A 24,803-nucleotide genomic window follows, 5' to 3' on the forward strand; every position below is an offset into this window, starting at 1 on the left:
CCAGGGCTGTCCTTAGGGCAGTACAACCAGTGCGGTCGCACCAGGCCCCACATTCTGGGGGGCCCCACAGCAATTCCATATCAATCATCATGTTATCATATTTTGCTATTTTTTTTATATCTTTTTATCTACTATTTATCTTTCATTGTGGCTTTCTTTAAAATTTTGGCCTTTCATGTGTTCATCAGAGCCAGTGTAAATGTATTTTAGTATTACTAAGTAAAACAGTGATCTGATGACAAAATACGCATAGTGGTAAAATATCAGTAACAGCCTTACAGTTTTTGTTAAAATTGCTATTGTTATTGGCCAAAAAGTTTCGAATCAGTGCAGCCCTAATAAAAATAGATTTTTTTAATATTTGCATGCACTGTGTAGTTTTATGTTTATTGGAATATCGCATAGGTAGAACATTGCATCTTTATTGAAATCATCGGTATTTGTGCTGCACATGGAGTTTGAACCTCTCTACTTTCATGATGGTGAGGTTTCTGCATTTAAAGGCAGCTACATAAGTAGGCATAAGGCAGCAAGGAATTGGAACATATATACTGCATATTGCCAGAGCTCACCTATGACAATGGTATTGTAGGAGACCTGCTCAGTGTTTTTGCCATCATTGTAGAAGGCGAGGTGCCAGGTGCCTGAGTCCAGGAACCGGATGAACTCTGCCTCATGAACATTGACTGAACGAGCCTTCTTGGCGGCTCCCTCAACCTCCACCAGTCCCCGCTTCTCTTTAGATATCAGACGACTGCCGTCAAGCAGCTCTACAAAGTCATACTGTATAAACACACAGAAATGCACAGGTGAAAGGGTGGGATAAGTAACAATAAGTGTGTTTACATGCAAAACAACACCTTGATAAATATCTAAAATCAGCTCATTCTAAAAACCTGACGACGCAAAACTGTGTTTACATGACATTTAAAATGATCAGATTTTTCTCAGTAATGTGCAAACATGTGCATATTCTTTTTTACTTAAACAGTTTATTTCCGTACCATATTAAAAGAAAACCGTTTAAATTTACATGCGTTTACATGACCTTACATTGTTGCTTATTAAGCATAATCATAATCAAGTATGTAAATGCTCATTAAGGTTTGTCATATATGTGCATATGAGTCACACATGTGAACAACACCACATATAAGCAACATATATAGTAACTAGATTTGTACATTTTCTGAAGAACATTTGAGAGGTCTTTGTGCAAACCTCATTGACATATTGCTAGGGTGTTTCAGATGGTTGCAAGAACATTGCTATGTGGTTGCTAAGCAGTTCTGAGTGGTTTTTAGCATATTTCTCTCAGGTTTCAGGGTTTTCTAGGTGGCTGCTAGGGCAATATTAGCTGGTTGATAGGTAGTTGCTTATTAGCCCAAGTAATAAGAGCCAAACTCCAAGTGTCTCTGCTATTCTGGTGCCAAGATATTGCCTGTTTTATCATCCTCCAGGTGAAAATCATAAGTCTGATCCTCTCTGAACCTCTCCTCAATAAGCCACAGTTTGGGTGGGTAACTCGTTTGTCAATCTCTAATCCTATGAGCATAGTAATGACACTTGTTGCACAATCCACCTTTATAAAACTGTTTAAGTTTTTGTGCGATTAATTGAAATAGTATGATAATCCATTCAAATAATATCATGCCTTATTGTCACTATGGCTCTGGATGAGAAGAATTGCGAAAGAAATCATGATTCATATCTATTGAACCCCATTATAATCTTTGACTTATTTAGGAGTGTATCAGAACACACAAGGCCCTGTATTGCAGTAACAGAAAATACAGTATGCACAACCTCAAAGTTTTAAAAGCATGTCTGGAAATCTACAGTATGTGGAGGAATGTGGGGAGAAGTCAGAGATTACACTGAGCATAAATTGGATTTGACGATTTACTTCTGAGAGGAACATGTGGCTTCAATGCAGGAATTAATGCTTGCATATAAATTACAATAGAATGTAATGAATACTGTATCTTTGGGATACTGTGCTTTCACTGTAGCATCCTCTTTGCGAGCGACAAGGGAAGGTTTTTATAGAGACACTTTACATTTCAGAAATGTTTATGACACGTTTTTTTGGTGACTTTGACAAGCTGCTCCAAGAGACAGAATTTGTGTCAAGGCCTCTGATGAGTTTAACATGCTGTTCACAAAGATATTTGTCTCTTAAGAGACTCGTTGGAGAAAGACACAAGAGGAGGAGAGGAAGAATAAGTGAGCGAGAAATTACAAGACACCATCTGACAAAACATGAAGACATTTCGATCAGTGGAGGAAACAGAAGTCTCCACGCCTCTGTCTGTCAATATTCCTTTAACCTATCCTTTATTCAGCCTTTAAGAAAAATATTGATTCTTGTGTGGCAATTAAAGTGCTGGGTCAGTGCTATCGACTCTTATTGTGGAGGCCTCCACTGCCAATTATCACTATTAAGCATTTACGTGTTTTGTGATATATACCCTTGAAGAAGTATGCTGTTGTTGCTTGGTAAAAAGTAAGAAAAGGGACAAGGAAAAATAATTGAATTTGCTAGTGAAGGCCAAGTTGAGTATTTAATCAAAGCGCTCCAAACATGCATAAAAGTATGAATTGCTTCAAGTTTGAAGAGAGACTCGGCAGATAGAAATTGGATGGGGTTTGGGGTGTTTGGTTCTGCTGTGTAACTTTGAAGGTCAGGTTTAAAAATGTGAGAAAAGTGACTGTCCTTTGAGTTAAGTTTACTGTATGCCCTTTATAGCACATCTGTGAGCTTTATGTAATAAGATGGCGGTAATTGGAATAGCGGGTGCCGTGATAATTTCTTGCATGTGGTTGTGCCCAGAATTATGACTGTAATTATGGAATGGAAATTACAAGAATTATGAACATGAAAACCACATCATGCAAACGGCTACTCCATTTGCCATGATTTATCATTACAGGCTTTCCAAAGATGCAATGGTGCTATTTGAAAAGGTAACATTATATTTGGTGCCTATAGAGAAACCTCTACTGATCTATGTCAGTTAGGGTGGGATACTCCTCTCAAGCAAAATCAAGACAATATCAAAAGTTTGGTTTAATATACCTGAGTGTGTGTGGGAGGCAGGCCTTTTCGACCGTAAACCCCCACCAGGGCGCCTCTCTGGACAGAGATGTTGAATTTGAGGGAATGCGGCTGGTCAATGAAGAGTTGAGAGCGCCAGAAGGTACCTGGAGGGACGTCGTGTACTGCCTTCCGGCCCACATCAACCTCACCTGTGTCTATAGTGTTATTCTCCTGAAAGTAAAATCCTAGAAAGACAAATAATGTTTGTGAGAGATAGAAACAGGAAGACAGCTTGTTTGCATCAATTACCCTTAAAGGCAGTTCACACAGAGAAAAACTGCAGTGACAAAGATGCTGGATGTTGGCAATGAACATTAGCGACAAACATAAGCATTAGGGCTGTTGTGGTGGCAATTTCTTTACTACCGCTGGTGAATGGTGCTGTACGGTGTTTGGAGGGCGAAGGAGTGGGTGTGCGCATGTTGCATGTTTATTGTGGATCAAACTTTAAAAAAAAAGTGTGTTATTGAATAGAGAATAGAAATTAAATAACAAAATACCACAATAGACACAAAAAATAGTTTGTATTGGGTTTAAAATGTATGTCTTTTATTGCACCAATAGTCAATCTTATAAATTGGTGACAAATATCAATGTCTAAAAATATTTCAGAATGTCAAAATCTGTTAATATAGCTCAATTTGAATATTCAACATGATTTAATATCAGTAAACTGCTGAACAATAATGATGTCAGTCATTGTCAGTTGAATTTTGACAGGAAAAAACAAACATTGCCCGGTATTGAGAGGACCTCACTGTGGTTATAATGTAAAACAAAAATGCATGAGTTTGTTTTTTTATTCCATTAACAAATATGAGATCATTAGGATGATTAAAAAAAATCATTAGGATGATTAAAAATTCTACTTAAACACTGTTGAAAAAAATATGATGTGTAATAAACAATACTGCAAGATATTACCGATGCAATTACTGTGTTTTAGAGGAAGAAAAATCATGTTTGAATAAAACCTTTTCAAATGATCAAGTCATAGTATTTTGAGAATTGCCACATCTGAGCTGCTGGAGCTGTAAGTGCTGAACACTGATAAAATGAAGCACTTAGTGGGTTAATCACCCTTTTTCCAAACGTATTCTATATATATATATATATGAAATAATCAGCTATATCAATAACATAAATAAAATATTACTGAGCACATACTAAATTGTACATATCTACACAGACAATGCAGCGAATGCACAGCTGACCTTAAACATGTTGCATGCTAGATGCGCGCATTGTGAATATGCCGTTACTGTAACATTGCACTATAGAGCAAAACCCTAAAGTGTCTAAAAACTGAAAATTAATAGATCTGTAGCATGAAGAATCGACAACACAGTAAATACGATCCTAATGCTTTACTATACTCATCATGATTTTTTTTAGGTTTTTGCACAAAAAAAAAGGGGGAGGGGGTCACGGTGATCATAGCAGCCCTGGCGACAAAGTTGTGCCGCAAAAAACGCTTCTGCAATGACGTGATGCAGCGACTACCAAATGAAGTGAAGGCATCATAGCACATGTGATCTGTCACTAACATTATAAAACGAAGTATAGGTAATGTGGAGGATAAAAATAATTTTCTCCAGTCTATAAGATTTGTCTTTGCCTTCATACAAGGACGTAATTAAAAAATGGTGTTGAAATATGAAATTGTTGCCATTGCTAGGGAATTTGATTCATGCATTGATATTCGTTCATCTTTTTCAAAATATGATGCATTTTGCACTGCTGTAAATTATATACAAATTCTTTCCCCAGCCAGAATGCTATTTATAGTGGCAAGAAAAACGATTTGCTGTCAAAATATAATGACGTGTTATTTTCTGTATTTTTTTTACGTTTATCTTGGGGATCGAAATTGACAAATCCAGGTCAGCAGCTATTTCTGGGTCTATGGATGGAACATTTAATTAAAAAAAATAATCTAGAGCTGATAAACTAGAAGGCACTCCTGAGGAATATAACAATTGATAAAATCTATGAAAACATGAATTAAACTCTGCATTGTCTGTATGCTTTACGCCTTGGGCCTCACATATCTCAGATATAAACTGATGAGCTGTTTTTTGATGCAGTTGATAAAGAGTTTTTCCAGCTTTTCATCCATGCTCATACAAATTACACTGCAATTTGGAAATAAGATATTCTGCTTGTTTAGTTGTCAACAGGTTGTATTCAGTTTGTAACAACAGACGCTGTTTAAGTATTGGTGATGGTAAGCGACTATATAAAGAATCAAGCTCCAATATCTGATCCCTCAACTGCTTGTGTCACTCACTCCTTGCTTTTCTCTTGTTTGCACAAAATGAGATGATTTGACCTCTTAAGTATGCCTTCAGTGCCTCCCATACAGTTGATGAAGACATCTCTGGAGTTTGATTGATGGTAAGGAAGGATTCTATCTCAGATGCAACATAGTTCACAAACACTTAGTCTGAGAGAAGTGTTGGATTAAGCCTCCAAGGACAATAACTCGGCTGTTTGGTGGGGATATGTAGCATTACGGTCTGTGGGCTATGGTCTGATATGAATATAGCTTCGTAAACGCATTCTATAACTGATGAAAGGAGGCATGTTCCCATAAATCTGTAATCTATTCGTGAATATGAGTTATTTACCGGGGAGAAAAAAGAATAGCCTAGGGCAGTAGGATTACGAAATCGCCATACATCAGCTATTCCGAAATGCTGAATCGTATATGCAGAATTGGAGGCAGGAACCATGCTGGGTGAGCTACGGTATAAGACAGGAGAAAGGACACAGTTGAAATCAACTCCAAGGATAAGGTGATGTGTTACCATGTTTGGAAGTTTTGAGAAGAAATAAAACAAAATTGGTGGTCGTCCCAGTTGGGGGCATATACATTAGCTAGGATGAAAGGGAGTCCATACAACTGTCCAACCACAATTAAAAAGCGCTCCGCAGGGTCAGACTCAATGCTTGTTGTGACAAACTGTATATTCTTACTAATTATTATAGCCGCCCCTCTAGACTTTGATTGAAAATTAGAATGGTAAGCCTGACATACTGTCAGATAAGTCAACTGTGATCAGAAATACGTAGATGGGTCTCCTGAAGAAATGCAATGTCAGTCCTAAGGCATTTCAAGTGAGTAAATATCTATTTGCATTTTACAGGATGATTAACAGATTTAAGATTCTAACACACCAATTTAACTGAGCAACTATTTGCCTGAAATTAAGTATTAACGTTGACCATGTGGAGCTGAGAACAGTGATATGTTACACAAGCATCTCCTGATGTATATTGAGTTTGATATTAATACACACAGATATTTGAAAAAAATAGTCCGCCATTTCCCTATACCCTTGTCATCAACATGAACATGATGAAACAGGAACCCCTTATAGATGTATCCACACATTATGTGCTTATTTGGGTAAATTCTACACAAACCCAAGTTGAGCTTCCACCCAATTAATCTTAACTGAGACAGCAATATATAACAACATCCCCAATATTTCATAAACTTAAAGACTAAGAAGTAGTTGCCTCATTAGTTTAGGCAGCAAGAGCAAGTGGGTGTTTTTAAATCCAGTATATTTTGCTCTCACGCTTCTATTGACTGATATCTGGCATCTATCCTGCAACTGAGGAAACCTAGATGCACTTGCAGTTTCAAATCACAGAATAATTTGAGACAAAATATTTACTTAAGCCTTATTGATAACTTAGAAATCTTCTGTCCACTTAAATATAATTAATTTTATGTCTTTGCTATCTAAACTTAAAATAAATCTTGGGAGTGAGAGATTAGCTTCCTATCATTCCTTCAGTCTATACTATCGGTCAAAAATAAACATTACATTGGATCGGAATAACCTTTAAAACGAAAACAAATGCAGTTCACTAGAGTAATGAATATAACATAACACTGTCTTCATAGGTAATTGTGATTATCCCACTGTATTTGTACACAACTGTAAAGATGTACACAATTATGCCCCTTTTTCGTGATGATGTGCTTCTTAACGTAGGCCATGGCTTGTCTGGATCCAGGAATTCTTTGTCTGTACTGTTGTGAGTAATACGCAATTGAGCAGGAAACAGTATGCCGTATCTGACGCCTCGTTGCTCTCGCAGTAATTTCCTGGCATCCGTTAATGCGGCTCGTGCCTTGGTGACGCTAGCAATATAGTATGGGAAGATGACGATGGGATCACACTTGAACCTGAGCGGAGCTTGAATATGTACTTGACGTAAAACCTCAATACAGTCCTGATAGTAGTGCAGCTTTGCTACAATTACACGTGGTTTACCGCCAGGGGTGCTTGGCCTTAGGCTGCGATGCGAACGGCCCACAATAATATATCCAATTTAAGCACCTCTGACAGAAGCCTAGAAATCGACTCAGTGGAGGCGGATCCAGGCCCCTCTGCAACCTCCAAATCCGAATGTTGCATCTCCAAATCCTCCTTTCCATGTCCTCACATTTATCTCATAGCTCCTTTGCCTCAACCTTCAAGGTGGTCATAGTAGTTTGTAGTTCTGCTACTTTGTCCATCCATGTTGATATGCCGCTCTCATGTCCTTAATTGTAGCCTTCATTTGATCAATATAAGTTTGCGTTAGTGCCACGTTATTGGCTAGCTCTGTTCTGACTGCCTGGAGCCCAACTTTCAGGTAGTTAAAATCTTCGGCGAGGGAATTTTTAAGTTCTGTCCGAATAACAGATATGTCTACTTTTAAGGCCGATAGGATCAGGGATTTTAAATCTTCCATATTCGTTTTACCTGGGTCCGTGTTGGGAGGAGTAGGTGTGCGGGCCCAGTCAACAGTTGAACTCTGCGTCGAGGAGGTGTTGGGCCTGGAGTTACAGGATCCGCTGTAATTGTATTTTCGAAGATTATAAGCCATTACTCTAAATGAAAATGGCCATCACTTTCACTGGGTGTGTTTTTTTGAGATGTTAATTGATAATATTTATGAAAAAAGCACTGATTCAATAAGGAAATTTAATAGATATTAGACAGGAGCTCAGCCGAACACGTTCTACTCCATCACCTGCTCACTAGCGCCCCAATAAATTCTATTTACCCACCAATGTTAGCGCAACCAACAGTAAGAATGCCTACTGGTGACCAACAATACAGCCACTTGGTGACTTCAAGAGATGAAATCACTGTCAGTATGAACAGCCTTTTAGTAAGATTCATAAAACTGTAGTAAGAAATAATCTGTATGCTTTAAGGTAGTCTGAAATAATAGAGAATAGTAGATAGATATGAAGTGTGTATGAGTGTTTTTTCCAGCTTTATCTTATGAAAATCTAAGTGTAAACGTTTGTTCACTCTTGTAGTGATCAAACATTAATGAGGATTACCAGAATAATCTGATGTCAGAAATTGTTACATCACTTCATACATCAGTTAATAACAGATCAGTTGATCTGTTATTATCTGAGTTTAAGCCACTCCCGCCAAATCTTTCCTATTCCAGTTCCCAAGACAACCATCAAAGTAAATTACCTAGCCTGGGGTTTTTTAAACTGAGGTCCAAGAAAAAAAAGAAAAAAAGATAACACTTAACAAATTATTACGGTTTCATAATGGTCAAAATGATTCTATTCTATTTACAGCCATTGTATTAAAAGTAAGACATTAAAACAAATCTGCATAAATCCTTTAAGAATACAGTGCACAATTGATTTGTTTCTTTCTAGGGATGTTTTCCTTGCTTCTGTCACCTTCAGTTTGCACATTGGAGGTTATATGGCAAGTACTGAAAAAACATTCTTAATGTTTATACTTCATAGTACTCTAATAGTGGTTAGACAAACAAGAAAAAAGAAAAGAAACAATGATGTAATTTAAGTAAATCATTTCCAGAAAATGTTGAAATATTTTCTTTTGGCTTTAGTAAAATATAAAAGCCAATTGTTACATTTTGTATAACATGTTGTCTTAATAGGATCATGCTTACTATTTTTCACACACAATATAAACAGGCCTTTATACAAAAAATATTTTAGAAAGGGGGTTATCTTGTTTGGAGACCTTTGGCACCCCCTTGACCCCCCTGTTTCCGCTATGGCAATGATCAGCCAATTCCTTTCAAAACGAAAAGAGCTTGAAGACGCAAATTTGAGAGCAAACGTTTGAGTAAATTTGATACATTTAATCCAGTTTGGGTCTAAAAAACTCAAAATCACCATAATAATAATTATCAAGCAACCATTTTATGTAAGCTCTATACATAAACAAGTCACATGTGGTAATATTACCAGACTCTTCCCCTAACAAGCGGAGAAGCTAATGTCCAGACATTACACACACAAGTGTACAACACACTCCACCAACATAAGCTTTGGCGATACATATTCAAACACAATGTGTTCCAAAGTAACAGCGCAGAATGGGGCAGTAATGGGAGAACGAGAATAGGCTATGCTCATATGCTAGCTAATGGAGAGAAGCTGGCATTAATATTGCATTAATTATTATTTCGTAATGCCTTCGCACGCGGGCACTAACCACGTGTGTGTTGCTAATGCAGTCAGCCGGCTACATAAAGAGCATGTGGAGTGAATGAAAGAGTAATTAGAGTGGACTTGCTGACTGTTAGTTTTAAAGTGAGCTTGCCTGTGGCCCTAAATGCTCTATAGAGCAGAGAGAGAAGCCATCTGTGAAGCTTTGATCAACAGTATTGTCCACAGGATGAAAAGAAGGGGATGGTGCTCTTAAGAAAAGCCAGTTGAAAAGTGATTTGTTAGCTATGTGTGCCAGGGATGCCCAGGGGGTTTCTTGGACATGGTTAGTGAATTGACATTTGCACATGAGAAGTAGAAGGTTTGATTTGGGTAGAACGCAGGTTTTTAAATTATGTAGGTTTGATCTCATAAGACTATACTATAAACTATAATCATAGATCCACCATGGTATTTGTAGTAAAGCCATACTGCCCTACAAAGGCAAAACGCCGTAACATCATGTTTGGTCAAAAATGAGTTAATGTCATTTTTGGGGTATTCAAGACCTCCTTTATCATGTGAATAAATATTGTGAGTCAATTTGATTGTTTTAACGAGAAATTAAAGGGCTATGACAACCGTAACATCCAAAACCATACGAGAAACCACAGCAGAACGCCGTAACAGTTGTTACGGCTCTTAGCCTTTGTTCCGGCATGCTGAATTTGAGTTTAAGGTGTTCTGACTTTGTTTCGCCTGGCATCAAGAGAGATGTTACGGTGCCACTGTGATGTTACTGTACTCTGGCTTTGTCATACTGTCAAAGATTACCGCTCTTTTATTGTCACCAAACCGCGTAACATACACACGACACATCTTTGAAATAAAGTGTAGACTGCCGACTGCTTGTTTGTATTATTACTCTGTGATAGCGATGTGATAGGGCGATGGTTCAGATCTGTCAATGTCAGTGACAGCCCGGAGCTAGCTAAATTTAATCTGTGTCACGTAAATTAGCGCTAACGTTGACGCTGACACTCGCCTCACATCAGATGCTGAAAACCAAATATTAAATACAGAGGCATCCTACCTTTCCATGCAATCCGATATAATCCATAGAAGATATAATCCATAGCAATGCACGTCATCTGCTGTATCCACAACAATCCATACGTGTTTGAGCCATATTTCCTTCTTGCAGGTGTTCACGTCAGATTTTACAGCTGGTTATCAGCTAACGTCCGTACAAAGTAGGCTAACCTAAATAGTAAAAGTAATTCCAACTTTTTTCGGTATACTCTGTCTATATTATCTCAGAATTAAAAAGTAGTAATCCAAGTCAAGTTCGTTGACTGAGCATCTTGAGCAGTTTGGACTTCAAAGTTTAACCCTTTAACTGTCACCCCTCCCCTTTTTTCAGCATAGACATGAAAATCACTATCCAAACTTAAATGGTTGTATTTCAAGAATGCTTTGTCATATATACCTATGGACAAGTTGTGTTCCAAATTTTAGGTTGATATCTCAAAAAATTAGCTTTCAGTAAGATTTTATTTGGGCACAGTAAAAAACTTGGAATGAGCAGTCTCTAATCTCTAATGTATTGGTCCAATGTTTAATTAATTATTACTCTATATCTTGCATTTAAATACATATACCTTTGTATTCAATTATAATTAAATTATCTTTATTGTGAAAATATGTATTGTATTTATTCATACTGTACATACTGTACTGCAAAGTAACTTATCTGTTATACTGTTTAACTGTGTTAGTGTTGCCGCACTATCCTGATCATTATAGCACTAAATAGGAACAACCAAAGGTCTTCTATATAATTTAAAACAAATACCATGATGACTAGACCTTGGTTAGGTGTTCTTATAATGGATGTAAGTATGGTGAACAGCAAGTAAATATTGATTATATGTCAGTTACTGGCCTTTTGCCTTTGCATGACTCCTGATTTTTGGCACATGATACAAAGGCAGAGTACATTAACTGCCAAACAAGGGTCAAAGGTCAATTTTGAGCTCAAGATTTTTTGCATACAAACATTTCTTCTGTATAGCAACTAGTTGTGAAATTTTGGGAGTCCTACCTATAATACTTTTGTCTGGACAAAACAGAAACTTTAAAGTCATATTTCTCAGTTTCACACTCTAGTGAGTTAAGGTCTTTTGCAGGGCAGCATAGTAACCACAACATTAACTATGATTACTGCAGCCACAATATTACTATAGTAAAAACATGGTTTCTGCCAAAACATGGTTACAACAGCCATTGTTACTACAAAATTACTATAGTAAAACCATGGTTTTAATGTGACTGATAACTTCATTGCTAATTCAAACATCTCTCTTTCATCCTAAAACATCCCTCAATTTTCCCCTACAGTAAATTCATTTAACGTATCCCCATCCCCTTTATGCCTATTATTAACCCCATACACTTGCTTTCATTGTCATCACCCCACCTGCACTCTCTATCAGGCCATGAGAGACATTAACAGCACCATGTGTGATTAGCCAAGTGTCTCTCTTCTTTCCAACTACATTCAATAGCAGATTTAGCACTTCCTTATGACTTTCAGAAAAGTCTCTTGAGCTGTTTTTAATTCACTAAAGCACATGGAAGTGCGTTTGTGCATTAGGGAAAGTGGTGTTACATTCATTAAGAGTATGTCATGCTCAACTCCGTTAGTTGTTGCAGTGGGACTGAATGCACAGTGGGAATGAGTGCAGAGCTACTCAGACTGCTAGATGATTTGTTTTCACAGTGGTGCTGCACATAAATAAGGCCCTATGAAACAATGCTAAATGCAAATGTCGGTTCCCCTCCCAGACACCAGGGATACAAAGTAGGATAAAATTCTGTTTTAAGAGCGATAATATCAGTTGCATGATACATTTGTGTGTGGTCTCTGAAGAGTGTGTGTGTATGTGTGTTTGAATACAAAGAAGTGAGATGTAAAAAGGCTAGTCTACTAGATTTCAATGTTCAGTGTTTATGGAAATCTTTTTTTTTTTAATTGCAAAAGAAGAGCAAGTCCTACTATGCTAATGGCATTTCCCAACAGTGCTACTACACACTGAAGTGAGGCAGGCACTCTAAAGCATCCTGTCATTTAGGAGAGAGACTGAACTAAGGCTATTGTTCCTGGTTTGAAAACACATACAGAGGTAGATGGATCGCTTGAAGCTCTTTTATTGAGTAAGTGCTTTTAGGTCAGCTGTCTCTCAAAGAAAGGTGAACCGCAGATGACAACAGCAGCACCATCAGTTATTATGCACACTTTCATCACTGGACTAGAGGAATCAGAAAACAAATGATTATGTGTATGGGAGTGTGTGTACATACTGTATTTAACATGTCTATAGCAGCTGTGCAACTTGTTTGTAGGCTGATGATATGTCCTTGTGGGGATGACTTTTTTGATAATATCCCCAGTCATTTTGAAAGTGTGCATAGGAAATCCTGAAGGGAAATGCTTGGCATTCATATAAACTCTCAAAATTCGCTTACAATTTTAAGCGCTAGAAGGAGGTGGATTTTCTAGATAAGAAAACAAAAGGTAGACTTCACTGAATGCCAATTCTGCTCATATAAATGTGACCTAATTGTGTCACTTCTGTTTTTGAGGAAATGTTTGACTTTCTCTTTGCTGTGTAAGTAAACAGCCACTGATGTCTATATGACTGCATCACAATCAATTTACCAGCAATGTATGACCAACTGATAAAAGTGCATCCAATTGTTTAACTTGGCTGATGGCAAACAGACCAAAAATGTGACATAATTGATGCAGAGGTTTTCTGATATTAAAGAAAGAACTCTTCAGCACTGCAAGCGTGCACATGTCCATTACCTCAAAAACAAACACATTACTGTTAGTAGCATTCTCATAATGGTCTTTACACATATGGCCATCCGTCTTCACAGCATGAATGTGCGTCCCTCTGTGTGTGCATGCATAAATACTTAAGTGAGGGAGACCTTGTGGGAATACACCTGCTTGTGGGTGGGAGAGAGAAAGATGGCCCTATTTGTGTGCAGTTGCTATTTATTTCTATTTTTATTTGTTATTTAGAATATGCTTTTTTCATATGTGCCTTACCAGCTGCAACCGTGACAAGAAATTAGTGATATAACATTTGGTCGGTCACTTAGTTTTTAGTTCTGCTACGCCACACTGGGTAGCTCCGCACACGGTGAAATCTCACTGGTATAAAATCCAGAACCATATAGATACATATTAAACATTAAATATGTTCTGATTTTACTGTACGCTTTCAGTGAGGACAAATTACTCAATGCTGGAAACTTGTCACATCTCACCTGGTTAGGTCACGGCGTTAGAGGACACTTAGTACAGTGACTGTCCCCCTGGGGCTTTTTTTGGGTATAATGGTAGTTTCAGCAACTCTGAAACTCACAAGTTCACCCCTCATGGGGTCTGAACCTACAATCTTTGGGTTACCAGTGTGCAGTGTTAGATATTTTATCTATCCATATACAGAATAACAGTATTATTGGGTAAGTTTTTGCCCATAATTGTATTTTTTTTGCAGGCATTTTTGTCATTTTCAGTGCCCCGTTAATTTCTGACCTTGACAGTGACTATGTTTACATGGACACCAGAAAGCAGCTCATTGCGAAAAAGCAGATTTTTGTGTGAAAGCAACGTTCCCGTTTACATGCACCGTTTAAGCGACGTAGTCTTTACTCCCGTATACATGCAGCTTGGTCAGTAAGCAGCTTTCTCCACAGCAACATGAATTCCCCATGACTTTGGCATAGAGATATTAGTGCAGACAGACCTGGTAAAATTTTATTAGATGGTGCCCTAAAAAACTATAGCAGGCATACAGTATATTAGTAAATGTGTATTTGGTTGCAAAGCACTTTCCTTTGTACGATTCATGTATTATCCATGTGATTGTGTTTATCTGTGTGCATCTGCGAGCATGTTAAAAAGCACTCCATTTTACTGGTGAGTAGGTTTGTGTTGCAGCTAACATTATGGACAGGATGAATCCTACTTCTGTGAGACAGAGAGAGATAAAGAGAAAGGAAGAGTTTCCAGAGTGCAAGGGCATCTCCCAATCCTCACTATTAGAAAGCTAATTCACAGCCTGAAAAACCCAAACAATCATAATAACCCATTTATTGAGTATTCTGCACACACACAGCCCCCTCTTGTATTCTCACTCTAAAACACTCTCTTCTTTGAACTCAGTATCCTCATCTTAATGTGTTTTTGGCTCATCTTATGCACAGATGGTTCCTGGACGTTTTTGCCGGCACGGTGACAGCATACACATCAAAGTGTGAGCCCTGATACTGTAAGACTAGTGTCTAAGTGCTGGGGAATGTAAGCATGTTGCTCTTGTTCACACAGAGAGGTTTTAATTCATCCCAGATCACTGAAATGCAGATCATAGTGGTAGTAAAGATGGCAGAGTGCAAAGGAAATAGTTTTGGAGTGAGTGATTTTGTGTGTGCGTGGGAGTGTTTGTGGCATGGGGTAATGAAAGAGTGTTTGTTTAGCTCAAGTTATGTTTATTTAAGGGAGTGTGGGTCTTCATGGCTGAGCGCTTTGGTCTTAGAGGTACAGTTGTGTAGGAGTGTGTCTTTTTTTGGTGATTTTCTGTAGCCCATTAGTGTGTTTGTATCCGTTGATGTATGCACTTGTAATGCCTATTTACCACATGTTATAACTATTTACCAAATGTAAATTTGTTTTGTGCTTGAGAAGGGGCTTGAACAGATTGTATGCTTGCTTATGACCCTTACTGTTCTCAGTAGACAGGGCAGTAACTGCGTTGGATGCTGTGGCGTCGGATTTGACTTGGCCATTCTCGAAAGCATAGCCCTCAGTCTCTTGTAGCTGCCAATTTAATCCAAAGAGATGCATGGCTGTGGAGGGAGAGAAAGAGAGGTGGTTTTTAACACTTAAGAATGTGTAAAACAACAACTCTCAGGAACAGGATCCAAGGAATGCATTTAGCTTTTAGAGGGTGAAGACACTAATATGACTTTAACCAATAAAGTAAAGTCAGTGGTGCTTATTCTTGCACACAACTCACCAAACATGATGCTAAGGTATTGTGCTTGGTTTAAGCTTGTTAGGGTGTTCTGCATGGTTCCTAGTGTGTTCTGGGTGTTGTTAGGTGGTTGCTGACTGGCCAAAAAAGCGTGTCAAAGATAATCTCACCCCTAGACTTGACTCAGGACCCTCATTTAATCTGATTTCCCTTGTTTTATTGTCTGCCAGGTAGGGTTGGGTAAAAATATAGATTTTCTGATTAATGGCAATATGCATCTTAATGATAACATTATAGAGTAATTTTAGTTGAAAGTTTACTTGAGTTTTGGCTGTGTTGATAATTCTATTTGTTAAAGGGGTCAAGACACGAGGAATACAATTTTCCTTGATCTTTTGACATATAAGAGGTCAATGTACTATAACAACATACTGTAAGTTTCAGAACTGAAAACTTACTCCTTAATAGAATAATAATATTTAATTAAGCCAAGCTGCAAAAACAGCTTGTTTGAATTTGTGGAACTTGTGATGTCACAAGGACCAAATACATCTGGACCATTTTTGCACCATCTGTAATATTTTTAATTGCTTGTCTTTTGCAAACATGGAAATCTTTGATCGTATTGATGTGTTTCGCCACATTTTAAGAGTGGTACAAGCACAACATTTAAAAATGCATCTCATTTTTCTGCTGCCATAGACTGGGAGAAACACATGCAGTCTTGTGTGTAAACAAACATGGAAGATGTGAGACTGGAAGACCAGTGTCTCTGCTTTGGACTGTTGAAGCTGGTTGAAGCACCCAAACATCACCATGGACTGTATAACGTTTATGTTTTCAGAACATTTCACCGTGGATTGTATTGTATGCTTGTGAACAAGTCACAGGAACTGTTATTGGAGGATAGGGCGCTTAAAACACTATTGGACCGCAAATCCGTATGTAAACAATTTAATTCATTAATATTTCATATGACATGACTGTTTGATAGTTTATGGTGCTGCCAGAGTGAGCAGTTTAATATATTCAGATTAAATGTTTTGTATGTGAGTTATATGTTAATCCTGAAATGTAGTTTTATAAATGTTGTGGTCTTGTGGTATTTAAAATTTTCTTCGGACTATATTTAAAATATGGCTCTATTGGAAGGGCTGCACGATGTTAGCCAATCACAAACAGTGGGCATTTACATTAAAGTCTTAAAGGGTCAGACAGCCTAAAACCGAGCATTTTACACAGAGGGCTTGAGACAGGGTGGAAAATTATTATATTTGACTAAATTATTTTTGTGCAAAAAAAATAAAAAAACTATACTAACATTACAAGTTGGACCTCAAGAAAGATAATACAATTATAAAAAAAAGTGTATGTCATGACCCTTTTAAACAAATGTCAGACACTATTTACACCTCAGTGAAAATAAATAATATTTGTACCCCAACCCTAGTACAAATAGTTGTTTTACTACAGCAACCATAGTATCACTGTAGTATTTTGTAGTTAAATCATAATAGCCACAGAATTAAACATGGTTAATATATAAAAACATTATTACTGTAGTATCACCATTATTAATTGGATCAAATCTATGGTTTCCGCCAAAAATCATGGTTACTACAATATAACTAAAGTAAAATTGCATTTATTATAAATTATTAGGCATTATTTAAATAGTATTAAAGAAAATATCTCACTGGTATTACACCCCACACCACTGAAGGCAACACTCACAATGCAGTTTGTTGTAAACTTCTATGTTAATTTACGACAATTTAATTGATGTTATATCCAATCAACCATTGAGGTGCAAATAGCTGTACAGTGTGGCAGGTGTTATTTTCATATGGTTGAAAATAGTCACTCTGTAAATAAATAGCAATTTAACTGTATAGTTTTGGCTCTGCTGATAATTTATTTTACAAAATTTTATTTTTAACAAAATTAGAGGGTTGCCTGTGTAATTTGCAGCATTAGCTGTGACTAAATGGATATTATAACTGAAATATACCCAGATGTATCAGAATCTAATCAAATAGTACTGATATTTGAATTAAGAGAGCTTGCGAATCGGAATCGAATCAAATTGGGAAATCCATATCAATACCAAGCCCTACTGCTAGGGAGAAACTGTCATATTGACTGCTTAAAAATGCAATAGCTAATCTCTCCACAATAAGCCATGCAATTTGAGGAACAATTTATGTTTGTAGGACAAATGGTGCAGGACCTTATAACAAAAACACTGTACTGAGAGAGAGAGAGAGAGAGAGAGAGAGAGAGAGGACAAATTACAAAAATGTTTCACCTCTAGCGAGACCCAAACCTGACAAAATCTACATAACATTCACGATAAAAACAAAAGGAATGTCAAAATAACAGTGAATCAGTTGTTGTTTTTTGCTTGTGGATTTTTTGAAAAATGTCTGAAAAATTGCAACTAAAGAGCAGCAGCACTCTGATCAGCTAGAAGGACAGCAGGACAACACAAAATAAATAATATCAAAACAAACTCCTATCAACAAACAGTCCCCTACCAGCCGCTGAAACGTGGCGGGGTCTGAGACCACCGACCGCGAGCGGGGAGGGGCTCGCTGCCGACCGCCTGGAGCGGGAGAACCACTGCCAGAGGCGGGGGAGACCCCTTCTGTTCCCCGAGAACGCGGCGGGGCATTCCGTCTGCCAAGGACTGCCTCCGATCCGCCCGGAAAGGCACGGCTGTCATCCGTTAGAGGGTGGAGGAGTGGCCTAGGAACAAGCTACGGCGTATCGGAGAACCGGCCTGGCGATATAAATTAACTTAAACAAAAGACAAACACACACACACACACACAACACCAGATTGCCCCCAAGAATAAGAAAATATGTCCAGAAATGCAGAGATAGTCATTTTAATGGACTCAAATGGCAGCTCATTCCCTAACACAAAGCACTAAATCTTTGGTGACAAAAAACAGAAAATGCCCTTCAACAACTCAGCAAAGAAAAACTGGGTGAACCCAGCCACATCATCATACATGTGGGGACAAACAACCTGAGGGCATAACAAGAACAAGTGGTACAGTCAGTTACATGAGTGGCAGTAAAAGCAACAAAGACCTTCCCAACCTCAAAAATAGTAATCTCCAGAACTTATTTCCATTCCCACACCATACAGAGAGTAAATACAGACATCTCACATGGTTGTGCTGGAATGCCAAAGGTTCACCTGGCATATCACCCTACCCTGGACATTCACAACCTCCATGACCACATCCATTTCCATAAAGACAGTGTGAATGTGTTTGCTAAAAGTCTTAAAGTTGCTGCCCTTGGCCAGACACCTGGCATTCCCTCAAAGAGCAACAGAGTCAGTCCAGCCCCACTCAGCCATTGAAATGCATTCTCCCAGCAACACCATACAGTGTCTTCTCTCCACACCCATCTGAGCCCTACACTGCAGCACCCTGGAGCTCCCATCACCAGCACACTGTGTCTCAGCATCTCCACCCTGCCTCCCTGCACCTGCATCCTGAACTACAACACCCCCGCCTTTGGCTTCTACACCTACATCCTAGACATGTGCACCCTGTGCCCCATCACCGTCAGCAACCTCAGAACTTTGTGCCACCATACCAGCAGTGGCAAAAACAGCCATGACCCAAAGCAGCCCCAGCTATGAGAAACAACACCTCAACAGAGCAGCAGCCTGCTCCACACCCTCAACTCCACCAGAGCATTAGCCTATATGTGTTTGTTTATATATATATATATATATATATATATATATACCTGTATATATATATACGGTTCAAGTTGGATTGGTTCTATTCTAGAGGACTGTTAAGATTGTTTGTTGACCACATGAAACCACTGACAATCACATTGTGGAAATTACAGGGCATTAACTCATCCAGTTTTGGATGTAAAACCAAAACCCTGGATTTTAAGAAAAGTTTATCTAACATAGATATAATCTTACAGGAAACATGGTGCAGAACTGACGAGGTCACTCTTTGTCCCCCGGCATATCGTGAAATAGCTATATCTTCCCTAAAATATGAACAAATTACATGTGGGAGAGATTCAGGAGGCACAATCATTTGGCAAAAACTAGAAATTGATAAATATATCAAAATAGTCAAAAAATAAGAATCCCATATCTGGCTCAAAATAAATAAACAACTTAGTCAAACAACAACAAAAAATCTATTATTATGTGCTCTCTACATTCCTCCCTCTGAATCTCCTTACATTAATGAAGACATCTTTGAGACTCTCTACAATCACATCAACCACTTCCAGGCCCAGGGAAGTGTGCTGGTGTGTGAGGATCTAAATGCAAGACTGTGGGAATAACTATGTATGGACAGAGCTTTCCACAAAATTATGTACATTTTCCAGGATTAATCCCAATCCTCAAATAAAAATAGGTAGCTTCTTATTCAGCTTTGCCAAAGCCTCAGTCTGTTTCTCGTCAATGGCAGGGTGAGAGGGGATTCTCTTGGAAGATACACCTAAAGTTCCTTTCATGGTTGCTAAACAGTTGATTACATGATCACAGATTTAGATCTATTCCCTTTCAAAGCATTCGTGGTCAAACCACTAACACCCCATTCAGATTACAGTGTATCTGAAAAGGACAAAAAATACAAACATGCGTCCATGACCAACTAAGTTGTATAACATTAAACAACATTACAGATGGGTCCAAAGCAGCACTGAAAAACACCTGACAGCAATTGGCCACCCAAAAGTATGTTCACTCGTATATAACCTTATAGAAACCATTTAGCCTCACAATGGAGATAAATCTGGCTGATAAATTATTTGGCAACCTTATAATAACCTAACCTTAAAACCACTAGGAAACTTCTTAAGGCATAACAAAATAATGAAAACAATGGTTTGATTCGCACAGTAAAATGATTAGGACAAATTTAAGACAAATCAATAACATACAACCAGACAGTGTAGAATTACGCCTTCATTATTGTGAAGAATTTAAAAGGAGTATAAAAATACTCTCAAAAAGAAGAGCGAACAGTGCACCCAAAATCAGCTCAAAACAATTGAAGAATCTATATATTCAAATGGCTTCTGGGACAATTGGAATCTCCAGAATAAAAAGCATCATGACCAAATAACCATACAAAATGGAGATACCTGGAAAAATAACTTAATTTTTCATGTTTATAGCAAAATAAACATGAATACGGAACAAACTCATATATATGTAAAATTAAACCATATGGAATACACAATTGGAAAGTACCAAAACCCATTAGACTACACAATAACTGAAAAATAAATGATTGATAAAATACAGGCACTGCCAGCCAAAAAGGGAAGTGGACCAGATGGCATTCTAAACAAATGCTCAAAAATACAAACCACAAATTTAGATTGGCCATATTAAAACATAAATGTGTTGGCCATTTCCCTAACACCTGGAAAAAAGGACTCATAATGCCCATATTCAAGAGTGGAGATGAATCTGACCCAAACAATTACAGAGGCATGGGGAAGTTGTTTTGTAGTATCATCAACACTTGATACACACTTACACTTCCTTAGTGCCCACGATTCTTACCAAATTATAGAACATCAGAACATTCACCCTACATACCTCTATCACAGACCCTCTTCAATATACACATTAATAAATTTGTGAAACTACTAGAACAATCAGCAGCACCTGGCCTCTCACTGTATGAATCAGATATAAAGTTCCTGCTGTTCGCAGATGAACTGATCCTGCTGTCGCCAACAGAAGAGGGTCTACAGCAGAACATAGACATCTTGCACAAGTTCTTTCATAACTGGGCCCTGACTATTAACTCTAACAAAACTAAAACACTAATATTTCATAAAAGACCCAGATGTCAGGGAAAGATTCCCAATTTCATCCTTGATATTGAACATGACACAAACTACACATATCTTGGGTTAAAAATAAGTGAAACTGGAAACCTCAGCTTAGCCGTGAATTAACTGAAAGAGAAAGCAAGAAGGGCCTTCTATGCCAACCAAAAATGTATACAATTTGAAATACCAAATAGAATCTGGCTCAAAATATTCCAGTCAGTTATTGAACCTATTAAATTATATGGCAGCGAAGTGTGGGGTCCTCTTCTGAATTATGAATTCGACAAATGGGACAAAAACCCAATTGAAACCCTGCATGCAGAGTTTTGTAAGAGTATCCTCAGAAGTCAGAGGCACACCAAACAATGCATACAGAGCAGAATTTGGCTAATACCCTCTATTGATTCGCATTGAGAAATGAGGCATCGCATTTTGGAAACATCTAAAAATTAGTGACCCCAACTCTTATCATTTTAAAGCCCTAAAATGAAATGAATATTGAAAAAAGCCCCCTCATTCAGATGGTCCTGAGGCTGCAAAAACAGACTAACACAACTAACATGACTAACAACAGTGTGCCTTAGGACACAGACACCCTCATCCACAAAATTCACCCTAACCAAATTATTAAAGCACAAAAAGAAAATGATCTGACTTATGGACTGAAACAACACAAAAACAGAGTAAACTTGAATGTTATTTGGTCCTAAACAGAGAAATACAACAGCAGAATATCTGAGCACACTGAAAGACTGCAAATTAAGAAAAATAATGACACCCTATGGCAATAGAGACGGGCAGATATCGACAGAACTGGCACCCCAGAGACATCAGAATATGCCCATACTGTAGCCAAGGAGATGTAGAGACAGAGCAACACTTCCTCTCCATTTGCCCTAACTATACGGAAATTCTGAAAAATGTATCAAAAATTTGAAACAATTTGCCCTGACTTTTGCATTTTACTAGCGGCATGGTACATTGATGCCTGCCACAAAAAGAGGGAGGAGTCGACCAATCAAAGATGCGCCCACAAACACACACAAGCACGCACATGCCAATACAGAACATTTGAAATTAATTTAATTGAGAGAGAGAGAGAGAGAGAGAGAGAGAGAGAGAGAGAGAGAGAGAGATAGGGATGCCACACATTTCTATATTGATATGTGCTTTATTTTGTTCAATTAGTTATTTTCATATGTCATGTGGGAACGCCAGTTCATGTGTGTGTCATCAATCAACACTCTGTGTTCACAGCTAAAATAGCTCTAAGACTGTACATTTGCCTCAGCTGAAGAGACTGGTGTTATTGCCTGAAAAAGAGTGTGTGGCTGTTCTGTGGAGTAATATGTTTAGACAGCTGGATTTGCTGTCTCATTTCACTTGTTCCTGAAATGTCTGAATGATCTGAGCAAACTGACTTGATTGATGATTTGGCTTTTGAATGTAAACAGGAGAATACTGGGGAGGGTTCACACAAAAATTTAAATTCTGTCATCATTTACTTATGTTGTTCCAAATCTGCATGACCGCCTATTTGAAGTAGAACACAAAAGGAAACGTTAGACAGAATGTTAGCCTCCGTCACAATTCATTTGTATTTTATGGAAAAAGATGCAGTCAAAATGAATGGTGACTGAGGCTAATATGCTGCCTAACAATGTAAGAAAGAATGTTATACAGGTTAGGAACAACATTAGGGTGAATAAATGATGACAGAATTTAAATTTTTGGGTGAACTATCTACCTTTAAGTTCAAGGTTTGAGAGTTCAAGCTGAGCTGTATATCTGTGACACAAGGCTCTGTTCAGGTGTGGCTGAAAGCATAACTGGCTGCATTTCAGGGTGGATGTGCCAAACTCCCACCCACAGCAACAGTTCCCTGTGGGTAGCATGGCAACCTGAGTGAATCAGCACCCATTTGAACATGCTTTGTTTCCCTGGTGATGCTTCTACAACACATGCCTGGAAAGGTCATACAGGCTAGAGAACAGTCTGTAGGATGATGTGGGAACTGTGCCATCATGAGGTCTGATCATTATATGGGGAACTGGTTGGCTGTAAAATGAGAGGAAGTGCAGAAAAATGTCAAGGGGTTGACAAAAAATACTGCTAAACATATCTGTAGTGTAGACCATGGAGATGTACTGTAAGTTATTCTTTTTGCAGACTGTTTAATCCAAATAAATTTACAGAACACTAACTACAGAGAGGAAGCAATCTGTGTATAAGTTTCCAGCTCACCTCTACCAACCTAGATTATAAAATAGATGATTATAACTTTAAATTCTGAATGGTTGAGCAGCATTCAAAGCAATTCAAATGAAGGCTGTGACCGCACATTCTATATTAATGCGTTAAGTTGTTTTGTTGGTTGGCAAATAACCTGGTGAAAGAATTGTTATTTATGACTATTATTAAAAGGGACACATCTAAATTATAGCCACCAGAAATTTTCATCCGAAAGAGGGGGAAAAAGGCTGAAAATTTCAACAGAAATCTTTATCTTAAAATCCGGCATCAAAAACACTGAAAAGTAGAAAAAGCATATTATTTGTACACACATTAAATGAGACATTCTAACAGTTTAATCACATTTAAATGTAAACAGTAGCTGATAATGGACGATATGTTGGTAGTAATAAATACAACATTGATGATAGATGCATTCAAGGAAAACGGAATTGGAAAATATGGAAAATTATGCATTTGTCCATTGTTGTGTATTCTTAAGCACTTTAAACTAGCCAAAGGTCAGTTTTTAAATCAATAGAGGGCAATATTTAAAAAATATCATCTTAAATATTTTTAAAGTTGTTTGAGCCATGGTAGTAATTTGAACTGAAGGAAGAACAAGTGTAACCATGTACAATAAATTAATATAATATCATTAGAATTTTTTTAGTTCAATCATGGCATCTTTTGGACAGATTTAGCATGTTATTGTGGGTAAAAAATATTGATTGGATATTGGTCTCGGTGGACTAGATCTGCCATGTTGCTGCTGCTACAGAGCTCGTATGGTGACTTGCTACTGCTAGAACACACACAGACATACTGAGTTAAGCATGTGGACATGCTGCTACTGCTTCACAATTAGAAAAACATAAGATATACTGCATCAAACATGTATAAAATGCTGCTGCACAACTAGACATAAACACAATCCCCATATAGCAGATCTAGACATGTGAAGCAGGAGAGGTGGAGGATTTCAGAGAAAACTCAGTAAAACCAGCTTACTTCAAACTGAGCAAATTTAAATGTTAGGCAAAGTGAGAACACACAAGTTGTTTGGCTACACGATTACATGACAAAGGACCTATCAGCTCACACCATGTGAGCCGATTGGCTTGACATATCACAT

General features: G+C 37.8%; 1 protein-coding gene across 2 annotated transcripts in view; it reads right to left on the minus strand.

The window, feature by feature from the left end:
• Window positions 1–24,803, minus strand: part of tenm3 (teneurin transmembrane protein 3) — a 366,934-nt gene that overhangs the window by 92,199 nt on the left and 249,932 nt on the right. For both annotated transcript variants that reach the window (XM_052126900.1, XM_052126901.1), the window contains 3 exons: window positions 15,339–15,461; window positions 3,080–3,285; window positions 573–783 (listed from right to left, as the gene is read on the minus strand). In XM_052126900.1, the coding sequence (XP_051982860.1) occupies window positions 573–783; window positions 3,080–3,285; window positions 15,339–15,461 (540 nt within the window). The remainder of the gene's footprint in view (window positions 1–572; window positions 784–3,079; window positions 3,286–15,338; window positions 15,462–24,803) is intronic.

Source organism: Xyrauchen texanus, chromosome 5 (assembly GCF_025860055.1).
Source record: "Xyrauchen texanus isolate HMW12.3.18 chromosome 5, RBS_HiC_50CHRs, whole genome shotgun sequence".
Lineage (NCBI taxonomy): Eukaryota > Metazoa > Chordata > Actinopteri > Cypriniformes > Catostomidae > Xyrauchen > Xyrauchen texanus.